General features: G+C 60.2%; 2 protein-coding genes across 3 annotated transcripts; one reads left to right on the top strand and one right to left on the bottom strand.

The window, feature by feature from the left end:
• Window positions 1-1,694: 1,694 nt before the first annotated feature.
• On the top strand, window positions 1,695-11,890 carry ARRDC2 (arrestin domain containing 2). Of its 2 annotated transcripts, none has more exons than XM_084221059.1 (8): window positions 1,695-1,985; window positions 8,595-8,661; window positions 8,756-8,903; window positions 9,244-9,346; window positions 9,596-9,852; window positions 9,966-10,125; window positions 10,362-10,513; window positions 10,599-11,890. In XM_084221059.1, the coding sequence occupies exons 1-8, from the start codon at window positions 1,730-1,732 to the stop codon at window positions 10,650-10,652; spliced, it is 1,197 nt and encodes a 398-aa protein (XP_084077185.1). In that variant the 5' UTR covers window positions 1,695-1,729; the 3' UTR covers window positions 10,653-11,890. The 2 variants fall into 2 exon arrangements, with proteins under 2 accessions (XP_084077185.1, XP_084077184.1); XM_084221058.1 differs by lacking the exon at window positions 1,695-1,985 and adding an exon at window positions 7,245-7,734.
• Window positions 11,891-21,738: 9,848 nt separating this feature from the next.
• IL12RB1 (interleukin 12 receptor subunit beta 1) lies at window positions 21,739-25,891 on the bottom strand (the record flags this gene model as incomplete). The annotated part of the gene is given in 16 exon segments (XM_084221340.1): window positions 21,739-22,242; window positions 22,343-22,424; window positions 22,506-22,602; window positions 22,738-22,881; window positions 22,957-23,097; window positions 23,228-23,329; window positions 23,407-23,577; window positions 23,656-23,881; window positions 23,959-24,044; window positions 24,125-24,229; window positions 24,352-24,394; window positions 24,870-25,033; window positions 25,115-25,339; window positions 25,342-25,576; window positions 25,618-25,682; window positions 25,846-25,891. Coding segments are annotated over 16 exon segments (2,436 nt in total).
• Between the last annotated feature and the right edge of the window lie 1,870 nt (window positions 25,892-27,761).

The following is a 27,761-nucleotide window of genomic DNA, read 5'->3' as shown; positions in this document are numbered from 1 at the left end:
GGCTGCCCAGGAGGGCACAGAACCTCTGTGGGGCTGAGCGGAGAGGCGAGTTCACACCCAAACCCACTGAAATCCAACAGGCAAACTCCCGAGGAGCTGTGTCCCCGTGGGCACCCTGGAAGGGCCCTGTCCCCAGAGGAAGGTGATGTCCTCCCTCCTGCAGCGAGTGCTGACGCACTCTGAGCTGCCCACACGGCGTGGGATCTCAGAGCCATCCCTGTGCTCTGCTCTTGGCCAGGCTGTGTGTTGTCACAGGGAACATCTATTTCTCAGATTGAATGAGGACACAAGGAGGTGTTGTGACAGCAAGAATAAACACTAGGAGATTAGCCCAAAGGCGTGGGTGCCACATCCCTCAGCATGGCAGGAGCCACGGAGAGCCTCTGGGCAGGCCCCGGGGTGGAAGGGAGCAGGTGGGGCAGGGGGAGGCACAGAGGAAGGGCAGGAGATCAAACAGGGCGAGAGGCACCACCAGGGCTGCCTGGGGGATGGGATATTCCCTTATTTTCTGTTTGGATTTTGGTGTCAAGGCCTGCAGCCAAAGGTCAGTGAACAGTAGGACAGCGAGGCAGCTCTGGCCAGCTTGTGATGAGTGGGCTGTTTTCCTAGAGGTGAGCCCTGTGTTTTTGTTGAGCTGGTCACTCACATGGGCTTCCTGACTGCTGAGCTTGCACTAACTCTGTTTGGGATCTAGGTGTGTTCCAGAGGGATCAGCGGGGGCTGGCCAGCCCCTCCCTTGGGATGGAGTGAGCAGGGTGGCACAGCTGAACTCGGGAAGCTCTTCTCAGCCTTTCCATGCACATGGCTTTGATTCCTCGGGACCCTTTGAGCACAGGGCTACTGAAGTTTCACAACTGCTTCACTCTGTGTGTGAGCAGTGCCCACGAGCCTCGTGCTTTCCTTTATGGATTTGACTCTTTATTTTTCAGGAATGAGACAATCTCTGCTCCACACGTGCTTCAAAGGAGCCGTGCACTCACATCTTCAAGTGCACACAGGCACTCCCATCAGTCCCTCATGCCAGCACGTTTTTAAACACTCCAGTCAAACACCTCAGTTGCAGCATTTGGTGGAGCAACAGGGACTTGCATCTGCTGCAGCTCTGCCCCATTACTTTGATGTGACCCTGAGGTGGCACTGCCACCTGTGCTGCTGCAGGAACAGCCACGGGGATAAGTGCTGGAATCACCCTTGGAGGCACCAGCTGGCTGGGAGAGCTGTGCTGGGAGTCCCTGTGATTATTCACATTCTTTTTCACGTGGATTTTAGTGCAACTTCAGACAGGGAAAGCAAAGGTTTTTTTGAGTTTTCTGAGCTCCTCTCCCATTCCAGCAGTGCCCCAGGAATGCCTGAAGCAGGAAGGCCAAGCAAGCCTTCTCTGACTGCCCGCTGTGTGAGATCTGCCAGCACGGTGCGTGTCACCCCTCCCTGCCAGCGCTGCCACCAGCACGTCCCGGTGTCACGTCGCCAGTGTCTGTGACTCAGAGATAAGATGGAGGCATGTTTTTTTCTCAGTTTAAAGACAAGTCCCTCGTCACTACAGGCCATCCTCAGCCTCACCACGCCGAAGCATCGCTGCAAAACAGGGGCTCGGTCCAACCCCCGGGAAGGCCTGCAGGGTGGGGCCAGCCAGGAACCGCGATAAATTCAGGAATTTTGGTGTAGCCTTTGCTCTTCCTCCTTTCCCTGGAGGGCTCCTGGAGCAGCGTGGGCAGCGCGGGCAGCAGCCATGCGGCCGCCGGGGCGGGTGCGGAGGCTGGCGGTGCGGCTGGAGCCGGGCCGGGCCCACGGCGGCGGGGAGCTGCTGCACGGGCGGGTGCAGCTGGAGCTGCGCGGGGCGCTGCGGGTGCGGGCGCTGGAGGTGTGTGCCCGCGGCCTGGCCACCGTGCACTGGGTGGAGAGCCACAGCATCGGCCTCAACATCGTCTACCGGGACTACACTGCCTGCCAGACCTTCCTCTATCGCCGCCGCCAGCTCATCTCCGGTAAGGCCGGGGCGCGGGGTGGGTGGCTGTGCCAGGCCGTGGGGTTGGGATCTCCTTGAGGGGGTCGGTGTGCCGGGGTGTGGAATTGGGACCCTCTTGGACAGATCTGTGTGCCGGGGTGTGGAATTGGGACCCTCTTGGACAGGTCTGTGTGCCAGGGTGTGGGATTGGGACCTTCTTGGACAGATCTGTGTGCCAGGACCGGCTAGAATTAAGGAGGAAGGTTTGCACAGAAAGAGTGATCAAATACTGGAATCATCTACCCAGGGAGGTGGTGGAGTCACCATCCCTGGATGTGTTCAAAAAAAGACTGGATGTGGCACTTAGTGCCATGACCTAGTTGAACTGTTAGAACATGGGTTGGACTCGATGATCTTAAAGGTCCCTTCCAACCTAGAAATTCTGTGATTCTGTGATTCTGTGACTAGAACCCTCTTGGACAGGTCTGTGTGCCAGGGCGTGGGACTGGAACCCTCTTGGATGGGTCTGTGTGCCAGGACGTGGGGTTGGGACTCTCTTGGATGGCTCTGTGTGCCAGGGCATGGAATTTGGACCCTCTTGGATGGGTCTGTGTACCAGGGTGTGGGATTGGGACCCTCTTGGATGGGTCTGTGTGCCAGGGTGTGGGGTTGGGACCCTCTTGGATGGCTCTGTGTCCCAGGGCGTGGAATTGGGACCCTCTTGGATGGTTCTGTGTGCCAGGGTGTTGGATTGGGACCCCTCAGGCTGCACGTGTCCCCTCAGAGGAGCCTCTGCCCTGTGGGTGTTGCTGGCCCATGCAGAGTGCTTGCCCTTCTTCTCACCTTGGCCGAAGATTGCTCTCTCTGCTGCTGGTTTCCAGGAGGCTGATGGCAAAGCCAGGGCTGGGGAACACCAGGGATTTGTGGCTTTTGTTGTGTTTGCACAGGGAAGAGCAAACACGAGTGTCTGTTCACAAGTGTGGAAAGAGCACTTAGTGCTTCAGCCAGTGTTTGTTTTTGGGTCCCTGATGCTGGGACCGTGTGCCCAGCTGGCACATTGCTTAGATCTCTTGCAAGAGGACAAGCCACTTTCATGCCACAAGCCATTCTTTGTGTGCTTGGGATAAAATGATCCAGAGCTGAGGGATATGGGATGTCTCAACCATCCCTCCACTCATTAACTCTGGCTTTTCTTAGGAACATGCATGTCTTTTATCCTCCCCTCCAATAATAGGGTCACAGCCATCCCTCTGTTGCTTTTCCTTCTCCTTTCCCTGTTTCTCGTGGCCTTTCTCAAGGCCTGTGGCCTGGTTGCCCTGCCCTGGAGATGGCTGTAGGAGTTATACTGAGGGCATTTCAATGTGTCAGTGGCCAAGTGCAACCCAGAATGGTGCCAGCCCAATCTGGCAAATGCAGAATAAACTGGAGGGATGGAAAGAGGACCTGAATTGGCTTGTTGGAGGTTTTCCTGTTTCTGGACTGTACTAGGAAGGTAATTTTCTCTATTTCTGGACAACTGTGCCATGCCATCTGCTCCAAACACCTGCACTGCTCTGGAGTTTCTGTCTTTTGGCAGCAGCTCTTCCATGCTGTGCCTAAGGATGTCCCCTTGGCAGCTGCACCTCTACAAAGTGTCCAAATTACAGTTAATCCCTTCCCCAGCAGTGAGGCTCCTGAGCACTTGGTCATGCAGTACTTGGTCCGTGTCCCGTTAGCTCTGAGGTGACAGGGTGAGTTTTATCCGCCATTATCCCTGCAGGGAATGTCTGTAGGGAAGCCACAAGCTGCTGCCAGCAGGTTTGGATTCTGCTGCTGGGACTGTGTGCTCCGGAGCCCCTGGAGCCATCTGGGGAAGGGCACTTGGCCAAGGGCTGCAGGAATTGCAGGAGCTGCTCGGCCTCACAGGCACCCTGCACACCTGCGGCTCGGAGCTGATGGCTCCTGGCCCTCCCTGACTGCACAGGGAGTGCTGAGCAGAGAGCAGAGCCTGACTGCACAGGGACTGCCTGAGGGGCAGAGATCCTCACCAGAACTTGGATTTTATTGTCTCTGTCTGCACACAGATTCCTTTTCTGCCTTGTGAGAGGGACACGTGCGATCACCGGGGCGTTTTACAGGAATGAACGGCAGAGAGGGGCTGTCCTGCAGCCAAAATAACTTCCTTTGGATCCTGCTGTCCCCTGTTCTGTCCCCAACAGCAGCGTGAGGGCCTTCCTGATGTCAGCTGGTGAGAAACGTGCCACCATCCGACAGTCAGTCCCTGTGACTGCTCCTTTCTTGTTGCTTCTCCACGAGATCAGCAGTGTCTGCGTGGTGTTTAAAAAATGCAGGTTTTGTCATGGTAACAAGGCAGTGCAGAGGAGGGAAGCTGGGCACAGATAAGCGCCCTCCCTTCTGCTCTCCCCTCAGCTGAGTTTATCTGCAGTTTCCTGGCAGGGTGGTGAGTGCTGGCACTGGGGTGCTGTGCTGAGAGACAAGAAAAAAGTGCAGGGAGGATGTTCAGGCAGGGCCTTTAAACGTGTGTTGTGTAATCATCTGAGAGAGGGAGCAGGGGGAGAGGACAAGACAGGGGGTTAATGGGCAAAGGCAGCACAAGGAGAGCCCTGGACTCTTCTGCCTGAGATGATGGGAGGATAGGAAACATAAATAATTGTTGTGCAGTGATCTTTTCTCTCTGCGGATCCTGCAACACTTCCCAAAGGTGTAGTTCTTTCCCTGGTGAGAGGCAAACATCCAGAAGCCATTTTATTTTCATGAAGCCATCCAGGAGTTCTGGCATCAGGGCTCTCCTTCCTTTGTAGGGTGGCCTCAGTCAGCACCTTAATCCTTGTCCATACACAGCAGTCCCAAATCTGGCAGGGATGAGGCTGGTTCTTCAGCCTGGGAGCACATGCTTGTGCCAGGCTCTGCACTGTCCCATCTCACCCCCACACTGGGCTGCTGCCTTACTCATTTACCTGCTGCATTCCCTTCTCGTGTGACTCCGGGCTCGCTGGGGAGAAGCCACCAGGTCGCAGCAGCGGGTCGGGGAAGGTGCAGCCCCCCATGAGCCGGGCAGGCTGTCAGCTCCTGCTGGGAGCAGCTCCAGCCTGGCCAGACTCTAGATGGGGCTGAAGAGTTGGAGATGGTGCCCTGAGTGCTGTGCCCGGCCTGGCTGGGCTTGCCTGGGGCACCCAGGGCCGTTCTGAAAGGAAAGCCCTTGGCTGTGCTCCTCACCTGGGGATGGCAGGAGAGAGGAGAGACCCTCTCTGGGTGTGGGGGTCCCAGAGGGGTCAGCGCGGGGCTGCCCTCCCTCCCCACGTGGCACAGCTGGGGACGGCTGAGGGCATTGCATGCCATGGGAGGGAGGTTTGGTGTGGTTTGGTTTGGTTTGGTTGGGTTTGGTTTGCAGGGATCTGCATCCCGTGGGCGAGGGCTGAGTCACGGCCCAGGGGTGTGTGCCGGGAGGAGGAGGAGCAGGATGCCAAGCAAAGAGAGGGGCCCAGCCAGGGCCCCAGCCTCTCTCAAGAGCCTCCCCACCTCTAATGTCACTGCAGGGACACCAGGCGCCTTCCCAGAGCTGGTGTCACCAGTGAACTCGTGCTGTGACGTGCCTTCCTTCCTCCTTTCCCTCTCCCTCTGAGCCTTTGCTATGATTCATGTTTGCCCGTGGCAGCAAATGGCCGTGCACATAAAACAAACCACAGTCCCCTTCCCCTGGGGAGGGAGACAGACAATTCCAGCCCGGCCTTGGAAACAGCTAAAGCAGTGCCAGGCTTCAGCCCAGCTCATTTTTTAAGAGGCTGTGATCAGCCGAGTTCAGCACAGCAGGTCCTGCCCAGCATGGCTGGGAGCAACTCAAAAATCCCCAAAACTCAGGCAGCCAAATGCTGAGTAACGTTTTTAATGCCTGTTCTGTCTTATCCCCTGCCCTGTGCCAGGGGTGCAGGGCTCTGGTGCTCCACAAACATGACATTCATCCCCAAAGTGGAAGTTTCTATGGCTGTATTAATCCTTTTGGGGGGCACAGATTCCTTTCTCCTCCCTTTTACGACATCTTGAGGTGCTGCTGATGGTGATGTCCCCCCTGGGAATCACCAGTTCCCAGTTTCCACACTTTCACCCCAGCTGAGCACCAGCATGGAGCGAGTCCCTGGGCTGCTCCTGCCCATGCAGGTGGAATTTGTCACTGGGTTTGGGACACCGATCCCAGCAGGATCTGGTGGAAAACTGGCGCTCGCCTGGTTAACAAGCACAGGGAAGAGGATTGCTCACCCTGTCATTGCACAAGCTGAACCCCAGCCAGTTCTTGATTTCTTAGAACTGAGTGATGTCCCAGGCATCCCCGCGTGTCAGGAGCCCAGATCCAGCTGTGGCCGGTTCCGAGCCCTGGGAACGGCTCTTGGGGAGGGAAGGATATGGGTCAGGGTGGGGTGTGGCCCTCGGCTCTGGCCTGGGGGCACTGGAAGGAGAGAGGAATCTCCCCTGGCTACAGCTGTGACCCTGGGAATGGGGATTCTGGATGAAGATGGGGTGGGATGTCAGGATTGGAGCCGCAGGGGGAGTTTGAGGGGCAAGGATGGGGATTTTGGGGGGCAAGAATAAAAGCTGGTAGGGAGCTTGAGGGGCAAGGATGGGAGCTGGAAAGGAGTTTTGGGGGACAAGGATGAAGGTGGAGGGGAAATTTGGGAGGCAAGAATGGAAGTTAGAGGACAGCTTGGAGGTCAAGGATGGGGATTTTGATGGGCAAGAAGGGGAATTTTGATGAGCAAGGATGGGGATTTTGAGGGGCAAGGTTAGGAGCTGGAAAGGAGTTTGAGAGGCAAGGATGGGAGCTGGAAGGGGATTTTGAGGGGCAAGGTTAGGAGCTGGAAAGGAGTTTGAGAGGCAAGGATGGGAGCTGGAAGGGGATTTTGAGGTTCAAGAATAGGAGCTGGAAGGGGATTTTGAGGGTCAAGAATAGGAGCTGGAAGGGGATTTTGAGGGTCAAGAATAGGAGCTGGAAGGGGATTTTGAGAGTCAAGAATAGGAGCTGGAAGGGGATTTTGGGGGGCAAGGATGGAGGGGAAAGGGGAAAATGGGGGGGGGGTGGCAAGGATAGAGCTGGAAGGGAAACTTGTGGGGCAAGTACAGAAGCTAGAGAAGGGCTTGGGGTCAAGTGTGGGAGCTGCAGGGAGTCTTGGGGGTCACTGAAAGGCCCGGCAGCAGACAGGGAGTCTCCCCCGAGCACTGGCAGCGCTCAGCCCCTGCCCAGCCCACGGTTCCGCGGCGATGTCCCGGTGCGGCCCCGAGATAAGTCGGGGAGTCCGGCCGGGACCGGACACGGCCCCGCACGGTCCCACCCCCCGGGAGCTCGGCGGGGCCGATCCGCACATGCTCCCTGCCTTGTTTTGCAGAGCCCGGCGGGGCCGGCCCGGCCCGTCCCGTCCCGCCCCGCCGGGGCCGCCCCCGGCCGCGCCGGCCGCTTAAAGCCGGGCTCAGCCGAGCCGAGCCGGGTTGAGCCGCATCGCGCCGGTTGGGGCTGAGCAGCGCCATGATTTTCGATCGTCTCAAACGCTTCTCCATCGTGCTGGAGGGCGCGGAGCGGGACGGCCCGGCCGCCTTCAGCCCCGGGCAGGCCGTGTCGGGCCGCGTGGTGCTGGAGCTGGCGGCGGCCGCGCGGCTCGGCGCGCTGCGGCTGCGGGCCATGGGCGCTGCCCGCGTCCACTGGACCGAGTCCCGCAGCGCCGGCTCCAGCACTGCCTACACGCAGAGCTACAGCGACCAGGTGGAGTTTCTGAGCCACCGCGACACGCTGATGGCACCGCCAGGTACGGCATCCCCTCCCCGGTGGGGAGCCCGGCGTGCGGCGCCCCGCGGGCGGGTGCGGGCACCGGGCACCGCAGGGGCTGGAACGGCGCGGGTGTGGGGCAGCCTGGGCTGCTGGGGGCTGCAGACACCCCGGCCGGCTGAAATCGGGGTGCCTGGGGCTACCGCCGATGCGGGGTGCATGGCACCCCAAAACCGCAGGGGTCTGGGTGCCTGGGACAGCTTGGCTGCTGAGTGCATGATGTACGAACAAGCCGAAATTCGGGTGCCTTAGGGACTGAGCGCTCTGGGATGGGCTGTGGAGGTCCCTGCAGACGCTTCACGTTTTGGGTGCGCCCCGAAATCTTGGGGTGCACAGCTGGATGCTGCTGCTGTGCAGGGTACCTCGTTTAGGGACAATACTCCTCCTTTTCTCTGAGCTATGCATGGCAGGGAAGCAGCGTTGGAAAACTGTGGAGGTTCAGGAGCTTGTTTTGAGCAGCAGGGGTTGGCCTAAATGAACCCTTCAGCCCTTCAACCCTACAAACTCTTGAGGGATGTGGGGGCTTTACTGGCCACTCTCTCTCCACCTGGGCTCTCCCTCCAAAGCTGTGGGGTGGGGTGGCTGCAGGGTGAAGCAGAGCCCACCTGGGGAAGCTGCCCAGCTCTCTGAGGAGGTGCCCCTGGGCCGTGCCTGTCTGCAGACACATGGAATGCAGACAGTGCCCAGCTCTTGTGTCACAGCTGCTGCCGCTCAGCCCTGGCAGAAACTCTGCTGTGCCCTCGTGCTGCTCCTTGCTGGGTGCTGCACACCTCTGTGACCTGCCTGGGGCGGAGGTTCTGTAGGAGGGAGCTAATCCTCCTCGATCTCTTTTGCCCACAGACAATGGTGAGACCACTGTCCTGCAGGCAGGAAAGCACGAGTTCCCCTTCACCTTCCAGCTCCCCGAGTAAGTTGGCATTTTTTGGGGGGAGATGACATCTTGAAAATTAGGGGTTTTTTTGAGGAAAACCCCTCTAAAATTGTTTGTTGCTCATGCCCAGGACCCTGGCCACCTCCTTTGAGGGGAAGCACGGCAGTGTGCGCTATTGGGTGAAAGCCAAGCTGCACAGACCCTGGTCAACAGTGAAGAAAGCAAAGAAGGAGTTCACTGTGATTGAACCCATCGACATAAACACCCCTGCACTGCTGGTGAGCTCCCCCTGCTCCACCTGAGGGCTCTGGCATCCAAAACTTACCCAGGAAGCCCATGGGGAAGGTGTCTGCCTCCCCTTCAGCACTACAAGGCAGGGCTGGTTTCCAGGGGGAATATTTCCCCCCCTGTAACTTGTGCCCTCCAGCATTACCTGGGCTGGGCAGAGGTCAGCTGTGCCTCTTTGGTTTTGGAAACTTTAATGCATTGCAACAGCTTCTTGCATCAGATACCTGAGAAGTTGCTGATGCTCCCTGGCAGGTTCTTGGTGCCAGGGAGGTGATTGCTGTGAGTTTCATCCTTAGTTTCTAAATAGCCTCAATATTTCCCTTTCTCCAGGCTCCCCAGGCAGGTGCTAAGGAAAAGCTCGCTCGTGCCTGGTACTGCAACCGTGGCCAAGTGTCTGTGACTGCCAAGATTGACCGAAAAGGCTACACCCCAGGTGAGACCAGGTGCTGGGGCCCTTGACCACCCTCAGTGAGGCCAAAGGAGGGGGTTTGGGTCACTGTGAGCTGGCAGGAAATCAGAGAGCTTTAGTGTGGGCAGCATCCTTGGGATGCTCCTGGATGAGCCCACGTGCCTGCCCTGTCAGACAGCATGGCCAACCCTCAGTGGGCCAGTGCAGCAATTCCTCGAGGCAGGACTGGGCTCTGCCTCCTCTCCTCCAACGTGTGTGTGTCTGTTTTGGCAGGTGAGGTCATCCCCATCTTTGCCGAGATCGACAACTGCACCAGCCGGGCCGTGGTGCCCAAGGCCGCCATCATCCAGACCCAGACCTTCATCGCCCGGGGCACCAAGAAGCAGAAGAAGTCCGTGGTGACCAGCATCACTGGGGACCCCATTCCAGCTGGGAAGAGGGAGGTGTGGCACGGCCGGGCGCTGAAGATCCCGCCCGTGGGGCCGTCCATCCTCCAGTGCCGCATCATCCAGGTGGAATACTCCCTGAAGGTGAGGGAGCTCTGCAGGGATCCCCTCCTGCCCAGCTCAGGGGAGATACTTGCCCCTTCAGACTGGGAAAACACCACCAAGCTGAGCTTCTCTGCTCTTCCCTGTCTCGGCAGGTTTGTGTGGATATTCCTGGGACATCCAAGCTGCTCCTTGAACTGCCTCTTGTCATTGGGACCATCCCGCTGCATCCCTTCGGGAGCCGCACCTCCAGCGTCAGCAGCCAGTACAGCGTCAACCTGGACTGGCTCAGCACCATCCCTGAGCAGCTGGAGGGTGAGCATCTCCTTCTCCCTGGGGTAAACCCCCTGGTCAGGAGAGTGAGATACAAAGTTCTCAACTGGGCCATTTTGGCTTTTTTTTTGCCTAATTTTTTAGTTGCGGTGCTGAATCTCCTGGGTTCCTTCCTCAGGGAACTGAGAGGCTTTGGGGAATAGTGGGTTTGAAGCCCTGCGTGTCCCCCATTTATGGAGAGTGTTTGCTATTCCCTGATGGTTCTCCTTTCTTTTCAGCCCCTCCTGAGTACTCAGCAGTCGTGTCCAGCCCAGAGGCCGAGCAGAGCCTGGCTCCTCCCTGCCGCAGCGAGCTCGGGGACATCCTGGAGGGTCCCTTCTTCGCCTACATCCAGGAATTCCGCTTCCGACCACCTCCACTCTATTCAGAGGTGATTCATCCCTCTGGGCTGGGAGGCTGCTGGAGGCTGGCAGGTGCCATTGCTGAGGTTTTTGACTGTGGCCTTGGCTCTGCAGGTGGATCCCAACCCCGCGTCAGACAGCATCCGCCCGCGCTGCATGACCTGCTGAGAGAGGCGCTCCGGCTGCGTGCGGCAGCGTGACGATCCCTGGGGATGGCAGCTTGCAGCCTCACAGCACTGGGGTCTGGAAGTGGGCATGTGACACTCTGACCCTGCTCACAGCTCTCAGCCACTCCTGTCGTGACTGTCCCTGGGCCCAGAGCCAGCGCGGGGCCGTGGCTCCGGCACGGGTAGGAGAACACGAGGGGCTGGCGGTGCGGAGCCAGGCGGGACACGCAGGGCTCAGAACTGCCCCGGGATTTTGGGGTTAGAACAGGGAATTCGAGCCTAGATTGCTCTCCCCTTGCCTGCAGTGCTGCACTCTGAAAACTTCTGTCGGCTCCTGGTGTGGAGAGCAGGAGCTTGGAGGCGTTTCTCAGGATTATTGGAGAATGTTTGTTTGGATGGTGCTCAGGGTTGGGCCCCGGGGAGATGCAGGTGCAGCTCTTTGCCTGTGGCTCACCAGGACTGCAGGTCCCCAAGGCAGTGAAAGGTCCTTTCCTGGCTGGATGAAATAGAGGGCTCAGCCACTGCTGATAATCTTTGCCACAAGCCTGTGGGTACCTGTGGGGGGAATGGTTTGAGCCACTTAACCAAACTCTAAAGGCCTCCAAGGGCTGATACAAGGACTCGGGAGGATGAATTTATGATCTGTGGCAGTATTTTGGTGCTGTTTGCTAAGAACAGGAAAGGTGGTTCATGAGTGTCACTCACCTACCCTGCACAGTGTGCTGTTTCCTCCCCCAAGATAGGGTTGAAACCAACCCTCAAACTGTGGTACCAGCACAGGGGGCTGGAGCTGTGGCTGGTGGCCAAGGAAGAGAGAGGGAAGCCCAGTGTAAGGCTGGTGGCAGCCACAGGTGCTGATGGGAGGTGTGGAGTTGGGATGAATCCTTCAGGGCTGGGAGTCCTTGAGGTGTCAAAGGCCCACAGCAGTAACCTGTGCTTGCTGGGTGGGAACCAGTGTGGGAAGGGTGAGCTGGATGTTGTGGTCAGGAGCCAGGGGCTGGCCCCGCTCACTGCAGGAGGACCTGAGCAGAGTTTGGGGGCTGAGGACCTTTGCATTCCCTCACTGAGACAATCCCTAACTGTGCACAACCAATGCTAGTGTGCCTTGGGCTCTGTGCTGGGGTTGCTCAGATGAGTCTTTTCTATCTGTGAACACTTTTGTAATGACCACTCTTTGTCTCTACTCTTTTTGTACAACTTTTTTGTGGGGAGATTTTTTGTCTGAAATAAATTCTTTAAACCAAATTGTTGCCTGGATAGTCTTCTGTTCTTCCCGTTGTCTGGAGCCATGCTGTGTCTGTTGGATTTGGGAGTGCTCCCTGCCCTCTCTTCACTGCCCTGCAGGCACCCAGTTCCACCCTGTGCCCAGTCCTGCACTGGGATTAACTGGGTCACTCAGCCAGCACTGCTCCCCGTGGATTTGCTCCCCTTGAACCTCCAGCTTCTCCACATCTGGGCCCTTTTGGCACTTTTCCCCTTACCTGGGCTGCAGAGCTGCAAGCAAACCTGTTGTATTTTTCCACACTTGCTTCCTGTTTATGTCCAGGCTCTGGGAGGACAGACACATTCTCCTCCATCCTGGAAGCCTGGCAGGGACCCAGCAGGTCCAGCTGAGAGCTGGGACACTCCTGCACTGCCTCAGCCAGTCCCAAGGAGGGTTGGGATCAGCCCTGTGCCGTGCTGGCTGGGAAGAGCAGGAAGGCTCCTTCACCTGCTTCCTTGGGCTGGAATTTGGTTTTTCACAGCATTTCTGTGCTCCACATGTCTGCTGGGCATGGCAAATTGTGGTGCATGCAAGGCAGGGTTTGAATTAGGGCTTTAGTTTTCTCTTCCATGGATTGTGCTGCTTAAAAATGCTGCCCCTGGAATGTGATTTCCCCCCCCACTTTTATTTATTTTTTTTGTTTGCTGAGCTGCTCGGCCCTGCAGCTGTATCAGAGCACGTGCTCCTGCCCTGGGCCAGAGGAGAGAACTTGTCCCTGTGTTTGCCTGTGAGAACCTGGTGCTCCTGCAACCTTTATTCAAATCTGCTTTTTATTTGGCATCCCTGGTGCTCTGATTAATTTTTCCCGGGGGAGGATTAACCGGCCTCGCAGGGAATTTGTTTGCATCCCCGTTTGGGGGGATCGTGTCTGGATCTGCCGCTGGCAGCAGCAGCCATGCCCGGTGTGCTGTGGCCTCTTGGGGCTTTTTTGGCGACATCAAAGGGGACACGAAGCACAGCGCTGCACCCCGCAGGTGAAGATGGCCCCGAAGGCAGCCCTGTGACCAGGCTGATCCCAGCCTGCCACAAGGGAGCCATTCTGTGCCATCAGCAGGGCCGGCTGGGGGCTGCTGGTCAGCCCCGGATCATCTGCCCCGGCTGCACAAGGGGCTGTTTATTCCCCGGGCCCGAGGGGGAGGCGAGCGCCCAGCCCCCCGTGCCTGTCCTGCCGTGTCTTTCTGTGAAACTGCGTCACATGGTGACGGGGACAGGCCACCACGCCGGTGGGCAGCGCTCCCGGTGCCCGAGAGGCAGCGATGTCTCCAGCAGGGATTCTTGTCAACGCCTCCAGGTTTTTCTCGTACAGTCGGGCAGTAGCGCAGCGAGGTTGGGGGGCCATGGCCAGGCTGGGGCCCCTGCCAGGAAAGGGCTGCGCTCCTGAATCCTGACCCCTGGAGGGGCTAAAAATACCTCGTCTGGACATTTGGAGCCAGGGCACGGTGCAGACCCTTCCAGGCAGCGCTTTCACAACTGCTGGCAGCGCTGCCGGTGCTCCCTCCAACCTTCTGTTGTTTATCTGCCCCGGCTCCAAAGTCCTGATTGAGCAGCCCGGGCCGATCCAGGTTTATTGGCACGGGGGGCTGGGGCTCCCTGGGGGGCTGCCGAGCCGGAACGGCCCCGTGCCCTGCGCGGCAGCACCGGGACCCGACCCCGGCCGGGAGGCGCGTGATGCAATTACAGTGCGGGATTATTTATAGCTCTTGGCCCCGTGCGCTGGAAAATGCTGCCCAGACCATCCGTCAGAACCTGCTCCTTGCGAGGGGCACGGAAACCCACCCCCAGCCCCCGCTCTGCTCCTCTAGCCGGTCATTTTTGCCGTTCAGTCCCGCAATTTAGGGATCCTTTGCCTCGGCCGCAGGGCTGCTGGGACCGCCCTCCCCAGTGCAGCTCACGGCTCTGCAGGGACACCCCGGTCCTGCGGCCCCTCTCTGCAGCATTTGGGGGGCTCTCCCTTGCCCCAGCCCTGCCCGTCCCCGGAGGATGCTCGGTGCCATCACGGTGGCCCAGCCGGCAGCTGAGGCTGCTGTCCGGTGGCCCGGGGGGTCGGTGGCGGGGCCGTGCCGCGGGGACGGTGACACGCGAAGCCTGTGGTCGTCCCGGCGCTGGCAGGGACAGAATGTGCCGTGGCTGGCGCAGCCCTGCGAGGGCCGGGATTAACTGCGCCGCTGCTGCCTCCGGCCCGGGCTCCCGTCCAGCTCCCAAAACAAGCACCGCCTTCCCCCATCGCAGCTGGGCTGAGCCCTGCGGGGTGCAGCTCACCCCAGAAGCTGCCGAGGGGCACCCACCGAGGGCTGATCTGTTTGCACGGTGATGATAAATCCAGATTTTGGCTGAAGTGGAATGCCCCTTCTGTCCCTGCGCTGGGGTCGGGGTTCAGGCACGGCCCAAATTCAGCGTCAGGGATGCTGGGTCTGCATCACTCACACCCTGCGGGGCAACAGGAGGCTCAGGAGCCCTGCGACCTGCCCAGCCCAGGTTACAGGATCCCCGAGCACAGCGGGGATTCGCACAGACCCCAGCAGCACCAGGCCTTGCTTTGGGTTTGCCCCAGCCTCCGGCGCTGCAGAAGCAGCAGGGCTGAGGACGGCACGGCTCGGGCCCGGCGGCATCTTTGGGGTCGGGGCCTCTGAGGCTCCCCTTCGTGCGGCAGAGCTCTGCCAGGGCTCCGGGAAGCAGCCGCGCACCCCGACATGCCGGGGCGGCATCGCGGCCGCCCTCCGCCCGCTGACTCAGCCGCTGTTTGCCGGAGCTGCTCCCGCCCACGGAAACCGCAGGCAAAGTCCCCGCATCCCTGCGCCGGGGCTTTTCCCGCCGGCTCGACAGGAATCGCAGCTTTTCCCCAGCCTAGTGCGGGCAGAGAGCCCCTCCGGCTGCGGGGGGAAACTGCAGAGAAACCGCTGGATTTTTTTTATTCCAAACTGGTTTTTTTTTTTTTTTTAATGCAAAAAAACCCGGGGTCTGGAGCGGCCGGGTGGCCGTGTTACATGTGCCACAAGTCCCGTCCCCTGTGAGCATCGTGCCAGCAGCATGGTGACATCACCGGGACGCTCCACAAACCCCGATGGTGGCCGGTGCTGCCGGTGTTGTCTTTGCAGCAAACCGCCACTTTTATTCACTCTATCAAAACCAACCCCTTGTTTTTTTTGGGTCTGACCCCTCATTTGGGGTCCCTCGCTGTTGACGCTGCCCGGCCCCTTGCACGGTCACTCCTCGCTCCCTCCCTTCCTCGGGCAATGGAAAATTTTTGTGACTTTTTGACTTTCCTCCAGTTGTTTGGGAGCGAGGAAGGGGCCGGTGCCGCGCACAAACATGTCTATGTATAAACACTGGGGACCGCGCCAGGGACGGAGCCGCCGGCACCGGACCCTCCCCACGGAGGGTGTCCCCTCTCCTGCCGGGACCCCAGTGTGGCGCTCCATGCTCGGTGACCCAGAGCCGTCCCCGTGGGGACGCAAATATTTTGTCTTTGTTAAAAAAAAACAACAACAACAACACTCAAAGAAAAAAAAATTCCCCCTCCGGGGTCATCCAGCGGCGGCACGTGATGTGTTGGCACACAAACAGGGAGCTCGGGGACAGCTGGGGACGGGGCACGGCTCCCACGCCACGCGCGGGTGGCACGGCCGTGCCCTGTGCCGGGGATGTGGCACGATGGACTTTGCTCCCAGCGCCGCTCCACACCCCGGCTGGGGCTGCCGTCACTCCCAGGAGCCGCTTCACAAACCCCAGAGAAGTCCCCGCGCAGCCCCGGGGGGGTTGGCATGCCCAGGGGGATGCGGCACGGTGACATCTCCCGCCGTGCCCAGGGGGATGTGGCACGGTGGCATCTCCCGCCGTGCCCAGGGGGATGTGGCACGGTGGCACCCCACGCCCCGACCCCGCAGATAAAACCTTGTTCGTGTGGCACCAGGGGGGAGCCAGGGGCACCACAGTCACTGCTCTGGGTGTCAGTGGGGACGCGGCTGTCCCCACATGAGAGGCCAGGAGTGCGGGGCTGTCACACTCTCTGCTCCCTGTCACCTCAGCAGTGACGGGACAGCCTTGTCAAACCCCACTCCTCTGATCCTTCCTCCCACGCCCCAACCTCAAACTCTTCAGAAACCGGGTCGTGCTCCTTTTTTCTTCCCTGTCACCCTGCAAGAAGCAGCAAATCTGAGCTGATTTCAACAACAAACAAAAAAACCCCAAACTCAGCCCAAGCTCGGTTTGGGAAGAGAAGGCTCCAACCGGCTCGCAGGGATGCCCGCACACGGCCAGCAGCCTGCAGTGAGCCCCCCTCCCCATTTCCCAACCACCTGAAGGCGGCTATCTTTAAATGCGAGGGGTTATGTGAGCAGGGAGAGGGATTTTCCTGCTGAGCAGCTGTGTAAATGCCACCGCATCCCGGCGCAGCGATGGAGCAGCGATAGCCCGGGGGCTCCGGGCTGGTTGGAGGTGGCTGCGCCGGGCAGTGCCGGTGGGGAGGGCGGCTGCGGCGCTGCCGGACGGACCCGGAGGGGCTCCAGCCGGTTCCCTCCGCTTTCCCGGCGGTTTTGGCGTGTGAAAAAATGAGGGAGAGTGAATCTGCCTGCAAAGAGCTGGTAAACACCCTGAGATCGGATCTGAGAGAAGGGGGGCTGCTCTTGGTCCTGTTTATCTCGGCAAAGCCGGGCTGGAGGCTTGCTAGGATGAGACAGATGGGGGAGACCGCTGTAAAAAGGCGATTTTTGGGGGGGGCTCTCTGGTTATCGAGTTGTCCTTAGCTCAACTCTGACCGTCTGCTTGAGCAAAATATGTTTATGCTGCGAAACCTCCGGCCGGCTCAGCTGCCAAGGGGGCAGGGAAGGCGTGTGCCGATAAGGGCGCAGCGTCCTCCCCTTCCCGATCACCCGATACCCGGGGCAGCGCTCGGAGGCGGCCGCCCGCCTCCCGACACCCAGAGTTTATGATTTCTTTTAGTATTATTATAAAGTTTCCGTTGAAATAAAAAACAGAATATATTTTTTAAAAAATTCCCGTAATTCAATAGCGGCTGCTTTGCAGCTGCCAAAGCCTGGAAAGCTCCGGCCGTGCCAGGGGCTGAGCTGGCCCTGGGGCTGGCGGCCCTGCGAGCAGCCATCCGAGAACACTGAAACTGCAGGAAAGAAAACGCTTCCTGCCATGGGCGGCTGTTCCGGGCAGGGAGAAGATGGTTTTGGTTTTTTTAACCACTTTCTCCCGGCTGGCATGCTGGGGCTCGCAGCATCCCGGCGGGGTGTTCAGTGATCTGAGCATCCAGTGCCGCTCCGAGGGCAGCTCCGAGCCCCTCTGGGTGGAGGGGGAAGATGAAATATTCACTTTCGCTGCTGCTTCAAGTCGTTTTCCGTGGCCGGGTTTGGAAATAGCCGCGGCCCGGGTGAGGCTGCTGCAGCTGACGTGAGCAGGAAAGAGCCGGGCCGGCCGCGGGGCCTGTTTGCGAAGTAGAACCGAGCTGTTGTTGTTGTTGTTGTGACACCGAACGGTTGCAAAACGCCGCCGCTGAAACCCCCGTGACTTTGAAAACAAGCTGAGCCCAGCTGCGGCAGGCGGCTGTCTGTCCACATGTGTCCATCTGTCCACGGACCCTTCAGCCCCTTCCCCTGCTGGGATGCCTGTACCAGCAATGCTTGGAGAGTTTTCTGGGGAGGGAGAAGAACCCAGAAGCTTTTTTCAGGGAGGAAAAGCCCCAGTTCCCCAGCAGCAGAGGTTTCCTACCACAGGGCTGGATATCCTGCCCATGGGGGCTTTGCAGTGCTTGGGAGGTGGATGAGATGAGTCTGCAGCCTTTGAATTCTGCTTAAAATAAAATAATTTAGAAAAAAAAATCCCAGGGCTCAGTTTGTTTGCTTAGGGATTAAGTCACCTAATCTGCCTGGCAGCGGGTGGCATTGTGGAGGTGGTGGCAGCGATGGCTTTTTGCCTGGCAAATAATCCTGCCCCGGGCCATGGCTGGTGGTCAGGCTGGGCTCAAACTTCCCCCTGGCATCAGCACTTCTCCAGGATGGGGTCTGGGGAGCAGGAAATGGTGCTGGGTGCAGGGAAAGGGTTGGGAGAGGGATGTATGGATGAGGGAAGGGGCTGGGAAAGGGATGGATGAACGAGGGAGGGGGTAGCAGGGTTGTGACCTTCTCCTCTGCCCCTGTAAAAGCCAGGCTGTGGCTCCACAGGGCTGTTTCCCCGAGGCTGGAAAACAGGTTAGACTTCTCAGCCTGGGAGCAAAACAACTTAATCTGGTGTTAAAATATCAGTCTGGGCCTGCAGGGATGGACCTCTGCTCCTGCAGGGGCTCAGACCCCCAAGAGCTGATGTTGATGGGGCCTTAGCAAACCCCTCTGGCTATTTTGTGTTCTATCTCTGAGATCACACCCCCAAAATCAAGAGGAAATGGCTCCAAGTCACACCAGGGAAGGCTTAGGTTGGATATCAGGAAAAATTTCTTCATGGAAATGGTTGTCAAGCACTGGCACAGGCTGCCCTGGGCAGTGGTGGAGTCAGCAGCCCTGGAGGGATTTAAAAGCTGTGTGGCTGTGGCACTTGGGGACATGGGTTCGTGGTGGATCAGTAGTTGGACTCGATGATCTCAGAGGGCTTTTCCAACCTTAATGATCCTGTGATTCTACAAAATCTGGGAGCCAAGAGCAAATCCCCAGGCTGCCCCCACCTCCCTGCAGCTCCTTCCCCACCTACTTCCTTGGGATGCAGTCCTGAATTTTCCACTCCACAGGAGCAAGTGGAGCCAGGTCAGTCCATGTGCACATGTCCCCAGTGCCATTTGCTTTTGGGGACACAGCACAGGGGCCCTGTGAGAACAGGGAGAAAAGGGGTTTTTCCCTTTTAGGGCAGGGATGCTTGTCGTGCCAGCAAATGACATTGTCACCAGTGTGTGGGCACTGTTGGGTGTGAACAGGGGACCCCATGGAGTGACTCTGGGGTTGATGCATCCCAGTGGCACTGGGCTGACCTTTGTCTTCCCTGCTGGGCTGGATTTTGGCTGCTCATCCCAGAGCTGTCCTGGAAGGAGTCCCCCATGTGCGTGATGAGTCCCCTGCTGGGTGTGATGAGCTGTCCTCTTGCTGTGGGTGGCAGTGGCTCTTGCCAGGCCTAACCAATGCCCTGTGGCACTTCTGGGTGCTGTGCTGGCATAGAGGAGCAGGCAAAGTCACATCCTGGCTGCAAAAGCCGGCCTTGGGTCACCAAGCTCAGTAGTGGTGCCTGGGGACTCATTTGGAAACCAGTCCTGTGAAATTTAAACTAATTAGCAAGTCCTGAGCTGCTCTCTAGCACTAATTGGCAAGCCTGGCTTGATTAGCTTTCCCTGGCACGTCCATGGCTCCACGTGGCACCGTGTTCCTGGCACAGCACTGGCCAGCTTGGGACACTTGTGGGGAAAAATGCACGGGGCCACTGGGGGGGACAGGGCCATCCCTGACGGTGTCAGAGGGGATGTGAGCGGCACCATGGATGGGATGGATCCCTGGGGAGTGACCCCATGAAGGGGGTCTCATGTCCCCTCCCTGCCCAGGGTGTTTTTGATGCAGTAGCCAGGCCTGGCTGTCCTGCTGTGAACTCGTTCCATGGGCTGGAATGATTAACTGGCACGGCTGGCCCCGAGCCTGGCCGTGTGTTTACCGCTGCCACCCGAGCGTGCTGAGCTGCCAGTGACCCTCAGCGCTTCTCCTCTTCGCTCTGACCCCCAAAACCTGCTGTAAACAGGGGCTGGGGCTGGAACCCGAGCCTGCCTCCCTGCCCGTAACCAGATACTTCCTCCACATGAGCCTGGTGTGCTCTGAGCAGAGCTGTGGTGTTAGAGCCTGGCATCGCCCAAATCCCAACAAAATCCCTAATTTTGATCTCTGTGCTGGGCTTCGGCGTGGCAGGATGCCAGATCTTCCCCCTCAGCCGATCCCCAGGGATTTGGGGGCTGGAGCGGCGCGGGGGCCTGACACAGCCTGCGCCACACGCAGGGAGGGAGCGATGGATTTGCTCTGCCGAGAGGTTGGGAATCGCCGCGGGGACGTGGGGCTGGTGCCACCTCGTGGCTCCACCGGCAGCTGAGCCGGGCTGGAGGCGAGGAGCAGACAGCGGTGGCACGGCAGTGGTGGCACTGGACTGGTGGCACGGCTCTGGTGGCACGGCGCTGGTGGCATGGTGATGGTGGCACGGTGATGGTGGTATGGCCCTGGTGGCATGGTGATGGTGGCACTGTGCTGGTGACACAGCACCGGTGGCACGGCGCTGGTAGCACGGCCCTGGTGGCATGGCGATAGTGGCACAGTGATGGTGACATGGCCCTGGTGGCATGGTATTGGTGGCACAGCACTGGTGGCACGGTGATGGTGATATGGCCCTGGTGGCATGGCACAGGTGGCACAGCACTGGTGACAAGGCACTTGTGGCATGGTGATGGTGGCATGGTGATGGTGGCACTGCAGTGGTGACACAGCACTGGTGGCATGGCGCTGGTGGCATGGTGATAGTAGCACGGTGATGGTCACATGGCCCTGGTCACATGGCCCTGGTGGCACGGCACTGGTGGCACAGCACTGGTGACACGGCACTTGTGGCATGGTGATGGTGGCATGGTGATGGTGGCACTGCAGTGGTGACACAGCCCTGTTGGCATGGCGCTGGTGGCATGGCGCTGGTGGCATGGTGATGGTGGCATGGTGATGGTGACATGGCCCTGGTCACACGGCACTGGTCGCACGGTGATTGTGGCATGCCGCTGGTGGCACTGCACTGGTGACACAGCACCAGTGGCATGGTGATGGTGGCATGGCGATGGTGGCACTGCAGTAGTGGCATGGCACTGATGGCATGGCACTGGTGGAATGGCGCTGGTGGCACTGCAGTGGTGGCACGGCCCTGGTAGCATCGTGATGGTAGCACGGCACTGGCGGCACGCTGACGGGGTCCCATCTGGATGAGACCCCCAGCCACGGGAGCAGCAGCCGCGCAGCCGCCGCATCCCTGGAGCGCTGGGAGTCCCACAAAGCCGAGCCCAGCGTCCCCGGCCCCGGTCCGGCTGGAGGAGCCGCCCCGGGCGCTGTCTCCGCTCGGCACCGCCGCGGTTTCCGCCCGAGGGTGCCGCTGCTGCCGGCGCAGTTTGAGTGAAATACTTTGCAAAACACGAGTGGAGCCAAGAGCAGCAGCGAGGAGGCCCACTGTCAGCGGCTCACACACCACGGCTGTGCACCTGGATTTCCCCGTGTTACTAAACTCACGAAGCTCTTGGGTTTTTAAGATTTTTTTTTTTTTGCTCTGTCAGCAAGTAAACACCGCCGCGCCAGGCACGGAAAACCACAGATCGCTTTTCATCTCCTGTTCTGTCCCAGATAAGGCCCCACGCGGCGGCGTGGCCCCACGGGAAGGGGCTGGGGGGGCCCCCATGGGTCACCCCCGTCTCGGCTGCCTGGCTGTGTCCTCCCCAGCCCCGGCTCTAAATCCTTGCTGTAATCTGCTCGGGTCAGGCGAGGAAAAACCATCTCAGCCCTGCAGCTTTGTGCAGTTATTTTAATTTTTAAATGTTTGTGTTTAATTTTTTTCCAGTTTTTTTTTTCTATTTTGCTTGTTTGTTTGTTTGTTTTAGGTAGCTGGTGGGATGAAGTTCTGCCTCTCCTCCCAATCCAGGCCTGGAAATACTCTCGGTCCTGGCCAGATTCTGCAGCCGCCTTCGCTCGGGTTTTATCGCTGGTGAAAGGTTGAGGCTGGAAATTACACGGCCAAAACCTGTCCCGGTGCAATGCTGCATCCAGCGGCATCACCTTCCGTGCCCTGGAAACCAGAACCCCCCTGGAGGTGCCGGTGCCACGGCCGGGCTGGGCCCTCAGTGTCCCACGCAGACACTCCGCATTGCAGGGGACACCCCGTGCCCGTCCCCGCCGCTCCAGCCCGCCGACGGCTGCGGCTCCGGCAGGGGATCCCATCCTTCCTCATCCCTGATGATGATGGGTTTGTCGGAGATGAGCAGGGCAATGGGGATCAGCGGCTGATGCAGCCCCTGCCTTCCCTCCTCTTCCTCCTCCTCCTCCTCCTCTCCGGGTGGGTGCCCGGTGCAGCTGGTGCTGCCGGAGGGTGGGGATCCCACCGGGCTCAGCATCTCCTGCCTGCGGTAGGCGAAGGGCAGCTCCTCCCCTGGGGAGCTCAGCGGGGACATCGTCACTGTCGCCGGCTTTTCCAGCGCGGGGCCGGGCTGCGACACGTCGGGGTGTGGCACCGCACCCTCGGTGCCCGTGTCAGTCGTCTCCTCGCTGGGATTCGGCTCCGTCAGCAGCAGCTCGGCTGGGCTGAACCTCTCCGAGGGCTCCAGGAGGCCTGTCCGGGGCTGGCCCTAAGGGTTGGGTGGGTTTGGGGTGGAACATCCCGTGCCAGGGCTGTGCGTGGCCGTTTGGGGCTGTGGGATCTGCTCCCTCCTGCACCTTCCGCCTCACCTGGCTCATCTCTCCGGCCGAGAACTGGATGGCTTTGGTGCCCACGGGCTTGGGAAGGGGTGGGAAGAGGAGGCGTCGAGCCCTGGGGAGGGAGTGGTCGGTGAGGGTGTGAGTAGTGGTGGGGGTGGCCCGACCGGCTTTGGGGACGAGGGCACTCTGTCACCTCCTTTTGCTCAGGTGGTAGATGGCAGCTGCAGCGGGGACACCGAGCCAGATGCCTAGGTAGTTCAGGTTGCCTCTCCACGGTGCTCCCTGGGGACCTGAGGGTAGGCATGGCTGGGTGGTGGCATTCCTGCCCCAACAGGGACACGGGAGATGTTTTGGGGTGAGGGCAAGCACACGGTGGGGAGAGCACCCCGTGGGGAGCAGGGAGGGCATGAGGTCTCAGCCTTTACCCAGCGCCTTGGTCTGGAAGGGCCACCAAGCACTGCAGAACCTCTCGCTGTCCTCTGTCACCTCCCAAACACCCACCCGGTAGCCTGTGCCCGGCTGGAGGTTTTGGAGGGTGTAGTTTGATGCCGTGGCATCCACTTCACTGTCTGGGCAAACAAAACCGAATGTGGGGCAGTCTGGCAGCCTCCTCCTGTCCCAGGGGATGGCGGGGTCCCACTCACAGGTCACGTTGTCCCCCTCGGCCTCGTGGCAGACGAGGTACTTGGCCAGCGCGCCGGGGCAGGCGGCCCGCGGGGACGGCTCCCAGCGGAGCACAGCCTCGGCATCCCCGGCGCTGATGTTGAAGGGCACGTCCAGCGAATCTGTGTGCAAAAAAACATTGCGGGGGTGGGAAGGGGGGTGGTTATTGCGGGGATTATTTCAGGAGCGCCCCTTCTGCAGTGCAGCCAGGTGCGGATGCTCCGTGCTCTGTGCCCCGTGCTCCACACGCACCGTTGCCGGTGTAGCGGTGCCACAGGGCGAAGGTGGCCCAGCCCCGCTTCTCGTCCCAGCCGTGCACGGCGAGGCGGTGACAGCCCCGCGCCCCCAGCGCTCCTGCAGGAACCGGGGCTACTGGTTAGACCCTCTGACCCCGGCTGGGGGGACAGCGGGCTCTTGGGGCGCTCCCTTGCCTCTCTGCACGTGGATGCTGTTGGCAGGGAATTCCTGCTCGGTGCAGACTCCCGGTTTCGGAGGCTCTGACAGTGTCTGCTGCTCGAAGCAGAAGGCAAGGCCGGGCACCGGCGCTTCCCACTTCGCAGTCACGGTGCTGCCGGCCACGCTGATCTCCTTGAAGCTGAGATCTGGGATGAAATAGGGGATGTTCGGGGTAGCTGGAAAAAATAACGCCCTGAGGGCTGCCGGGGGAGCTCAGCGGGTACCTGCGCGCTGCTCTGCCGGCACACGGAGCTGCCGCGCCGGCCCCTGCCCCGCGGCACTGGAGGCGGTCAGCAGGATTTCGTACGCCGCCCCGGAGAGGGTGAGGTTGTGCTCTGTCACCTCCCCGCGCAGCTCCACCGTGTCCTTCTTATCTGACTCCTTACAGCCACACGCCTGAATGCTGACGTTCAGCGTGTAGTTGACATCCTTTTGCTCCTTGAGGACTGGCTGGGGAGGAAAAGGGGGTGGCTCGGGAGATGAAATGGTGGGGGACACCCAGGAAAGCCCCAGAGATGCCACTGTACCTGCCAGCTCAGCCTCAGCACCCGCTGCCCATCTCTCCCCAGTTTGCCCAGTTGATGGCTCAGCACCGGCTCCCTCAGGATTTCTGCTGGAGGAACAGGCCTGACTGAGCCATCAACAATTTTTGGAGCTGCTGGGATCTCAGCAGGCTCCTCTCCTCTTCCTCACCCCCAGAGATGTTTCTGCTCCAGTCACTCCAGTAGCGGCTCCGGCGGGGAGGCTTGTGCCGGAGCTGGACCACGAAGGTGCCGTTGACCCCCAGGGCACAGGTCACTAGAGAGGGGTGGCAGGGTCAGCTGGGGGTGACCCCTCCTTTCCCCTACTTTTGGCCATCACAGGCTGGGGAGCACCCCCAGGAGATGCTTGTCCCCAACAACCCTACAGGATGAACCAACCTGAGTTTTCTTTAGCTGTCACCATCACTGTCTCACATGTCACCTGCAGAGAGAACCGGGCATGGAGACACCCTCCCAGTAAAACCAGTATTTTACTGGGACATCAGTGCTGCCCTGTGATCCCCAAACACCCCAGAGGCTGGGAAAGCCAAACAGTGCAGGGGACATGGTGACCAGGGGCCCCTCAAACCTGGGACCCTCCTGACAGCAGCTGAGAGGGATGGGGGTCCCCAGCTGTGACAGCTTCACTGGGGGCAAGCATCTGGATTTGATCCATTGTCGTCATTACTATAATCTGGGGTTTTGTCTGTGTAATCCCTGAGAATCCTGTTATGGGCAGCAGCAGGATCCCATGGCCAGAGGACAAGGCAGAGCTGATAACCCAGGGAAACAGATGGGACACAGCTGGGTTTGGGGGGGGACAGTGACATCACTGAGCCCCCACACTCCCTGGGCTGCTGTGATGCTCCTGACTGTGCTGGTCAGTCACTGCCAGCTCCAGCAAACAGCATTTTTACCTGTGTCCAGCTGCTGTCTCCCACCCTCCAGAAGCGAGCCTGGTACTGTGGTGGCTGCTCCAATGTCTGCTTCAGGCTGGTACATTGTGGCTGTCGCATCCTCACCCTCAGCTGTCCACCAGTCTCGGAGAAGGACATCTCAGTGTGAGGTGGATCCAGTTTGACTGGAAAGATGAGGCGGTTTTGGGTGGTCTGGCAGTTTTCAGTGCTGGTGCTGGCTGCCAGCCTGGTCCTGGGGCACTCACCTGCCTCGCTGAAGATCAGGGTGTGGTTGGGGGTCCTGCGGACCTGGTCCCCCCAGCGTGCCTCCACCCAGACCGTGGTGTTATCAAAGATGTACACGTCTTTACGCGGGGGGCTGTAGCTGGTCGCCGTGCCCGCCTCATACCGGTTGTACCGGCCTTGCTTCTCAAAGCTGGGGAGGGAGCGGGCACAGGGTGGCACCCGGGACTCATCCCTTGGGCTCCCCCTCCCCGCTGGGCTGCCCAACTCACCAGAGGTTCAGGATGTAGGAGGTGCTGCCGGCGGGGCCGAGGGGCAGCCAGGAGCAGTGGAAAGGCTTGGTCCTGCTGCATTTCATCCAGCAGGAGACGTCGTGGGCTGCCAGGGTGCCTGCGGGACAGGGCAGCGGCTGGAGGCTCCTGCATCCCAACTTCATCCCGTGCAGGGGGGAGCAGTGGTGTGGCCGTTGCCTGCTTGCCGTGTTGCTCGAATGGGGAATCAGAGCAGCGGCACCAGCGATTCTCACCCCAAGCCCCCCGTGCTCCCCCTCCCCGGTGACGGGGCGCTGGTCGGTGCCACTCTCCCCGGCACCTGCCCGCTGCCAGCGGGGATTCACCATCTTTAATCCGTCCCTGTGGTTTTGGGTGAGTATCTCCATCTCTCCGGGAGCTCCCCAGGTCTTATCGCCCCCGAATCATTCATTGAAAGTCTTCTGAAGTTATCTCTCATCTCCCAGCACCGCAGGAGCACTTACCGCCCTGCGCCAGCGCCGCCAGCGCCGCCAGCAGCCAGTCCAGCATCGCCCACCGGGGCTGTCCCACACCGGAGCCGGGGCTCCGCTGCCCTTCCCCGCTGCCCGATCCCCCCGCACCCCTCGGTGCCCCTCTCAGCCGTGGCGACAGCCCCGGTGCTCAGCGCAGCTTCCCGCGCTTGGGGTTTCCTCTTCTGCTGACAGCGTGCCGTTCCCAGGCGGGGCAGAGCCCTAGAGGTGAGTGCATGCCCCACTTTTACCAAAAACAAAAGAGAAAGCGACCAAAATATCCCCCTTTTTCTGGCGGCACGGCTGCGGGATGAGGCCGGCCCTGCCCCGCGTGTCCCGGCCGCGCCACGTGCCCCGGCTCGGCCAGAAGCGCAAGGTAAGCGAAAGATGAGTCTTGGGGTTTTCGGTTGGTTTTTTTTTTTAATTTTTTTTTTCTTTCTGGCACGTAGCGTGTTTCTGGTGCTCTGCCCGTAACGCGGTGAATCTCCAGGTTGGGATTCTCTGGGGTTTTTTTTGGGGGGTCTGCTGTGTTTGTCCCCAGAGCCACTCATTGCGTGCGCCGCGAGAACAAAGCCCCAGTGAGGCAGGAGAGCCCCGGGGCACCGGAGCCGTGTGACGGGCCGGGTGACCCGCGACGGTGGAGCCGGGTGGCACCGAGGGCCGCACACAGAGTGCCCTTGTTCCCGCAGAAAGCGGCCCCTTGTGTGGCCCTTGCTCGGGGCCGGAGGGCGGCGGTGGCGGGAGTGTCCCCGCGCTGGGACAGCGTGGGCACGGCCGGGCTGGGGGCACACAGGGTCCCCTGGCACCTCCGGGTGCCCTCCCTGTGTGTGCCCCTGTCTGCCCGGGGTGGGGGTACACAGCAAGATGTGCCGTGCCGAACTGGGCCGTGCTGGCTTTGCTGCGTGTGCAGACAGCAGGACTGGGCTGGACTGGGCTGTGCCATGCTGAACCAGCCCAGGCCAGGCTGTGTCATGCCAAGCTATGCCATGCTGGACCATGCTGGGCAGTGCTGACCCAGGCCACATGCTCTGTGCTGCTCTGTGGCAACCAGGACAGACCTGGGCTGGACCACACCAAGCTCCCAACCCCTGCTGTGCCAGCCCCAGGCCCTGCCATGCTGGGCTGTACCATGCCAGGCAGACTGTGCCAGCCCCAGGCCATCATCTGTGTGCCAGAGCTCTTGTGCTGGGCTGTGCCAGGCCTGGGCTGTCCCATGCTGTGCTGTGCCACGCCGGGCTGTGCCATGCTGTGCCATGCTGTGGCAGACTCTGCAGTGCCAGGATGTGCTGAGCCAGGCAGACTGTGCCAGCCTTTGCCAACCCCATGATGTGCTATACTGTGCCATGCCGTGCCATGCCAGACTGTGCCACACTGGGTTGTACTGAGCCAGGCAGACTGTGCCAAACCCAGAATGTACCAAACCCAGAATGTACCAAACCCAGAATGTACCATGTCCTGTCAGCCCCACACCCTGCTGTGCTGTGCCAGCCCCGTGCCATGCCAGCCCCATGTTGTGTCAGCCCCGTGCCATTTCAGCCCCATGCCATGTCAGCCCCATGCCGTGCTGTGCCAGCCCTGAGCCGTGCTGTGCCGGTCCCATGCCATGTTAGCCCCATGCTGTGCTGTGCCAGCCCCGTGTTTTGTCAGCGCCATGCCATGCCATTTCTGTGCCATGCCAGCCCCACGCCATGTGTGCCAGCCCCACGCCGTGCCCTGCCAGCCCTGTGCCGTGCCAGCCCCATGCCGTGCCATGCCAGCTGAATGCTGTGCCGTGCCAGCCGAGCGCTGTGCCAGCCCCGAGCCGTGCCGTGCCAGCCCCGGGCTCGGTGCTGATGCGCGTCCGGTGACGCGGCGGGGCCGCTGGGCGGCGCCCCGGGCGCACCGGCGGGGCGGACCGGGCGCACCGGGAG

The sequence above is a fragment of the Fringilla coelebs genome (genome assembly GCF_963513975.1).
Source record: "Fringilla coelebs genome assembly, chromosome: 24".
NCBI lineage: Eukaryota > Metazoa > Chordata > Aves > Passeriformes > Fringillidae > Fringilla > Fringilla coelebs.
This window is presented reverse-complemented; position numbering and strand designations above follow the sequence as displayed.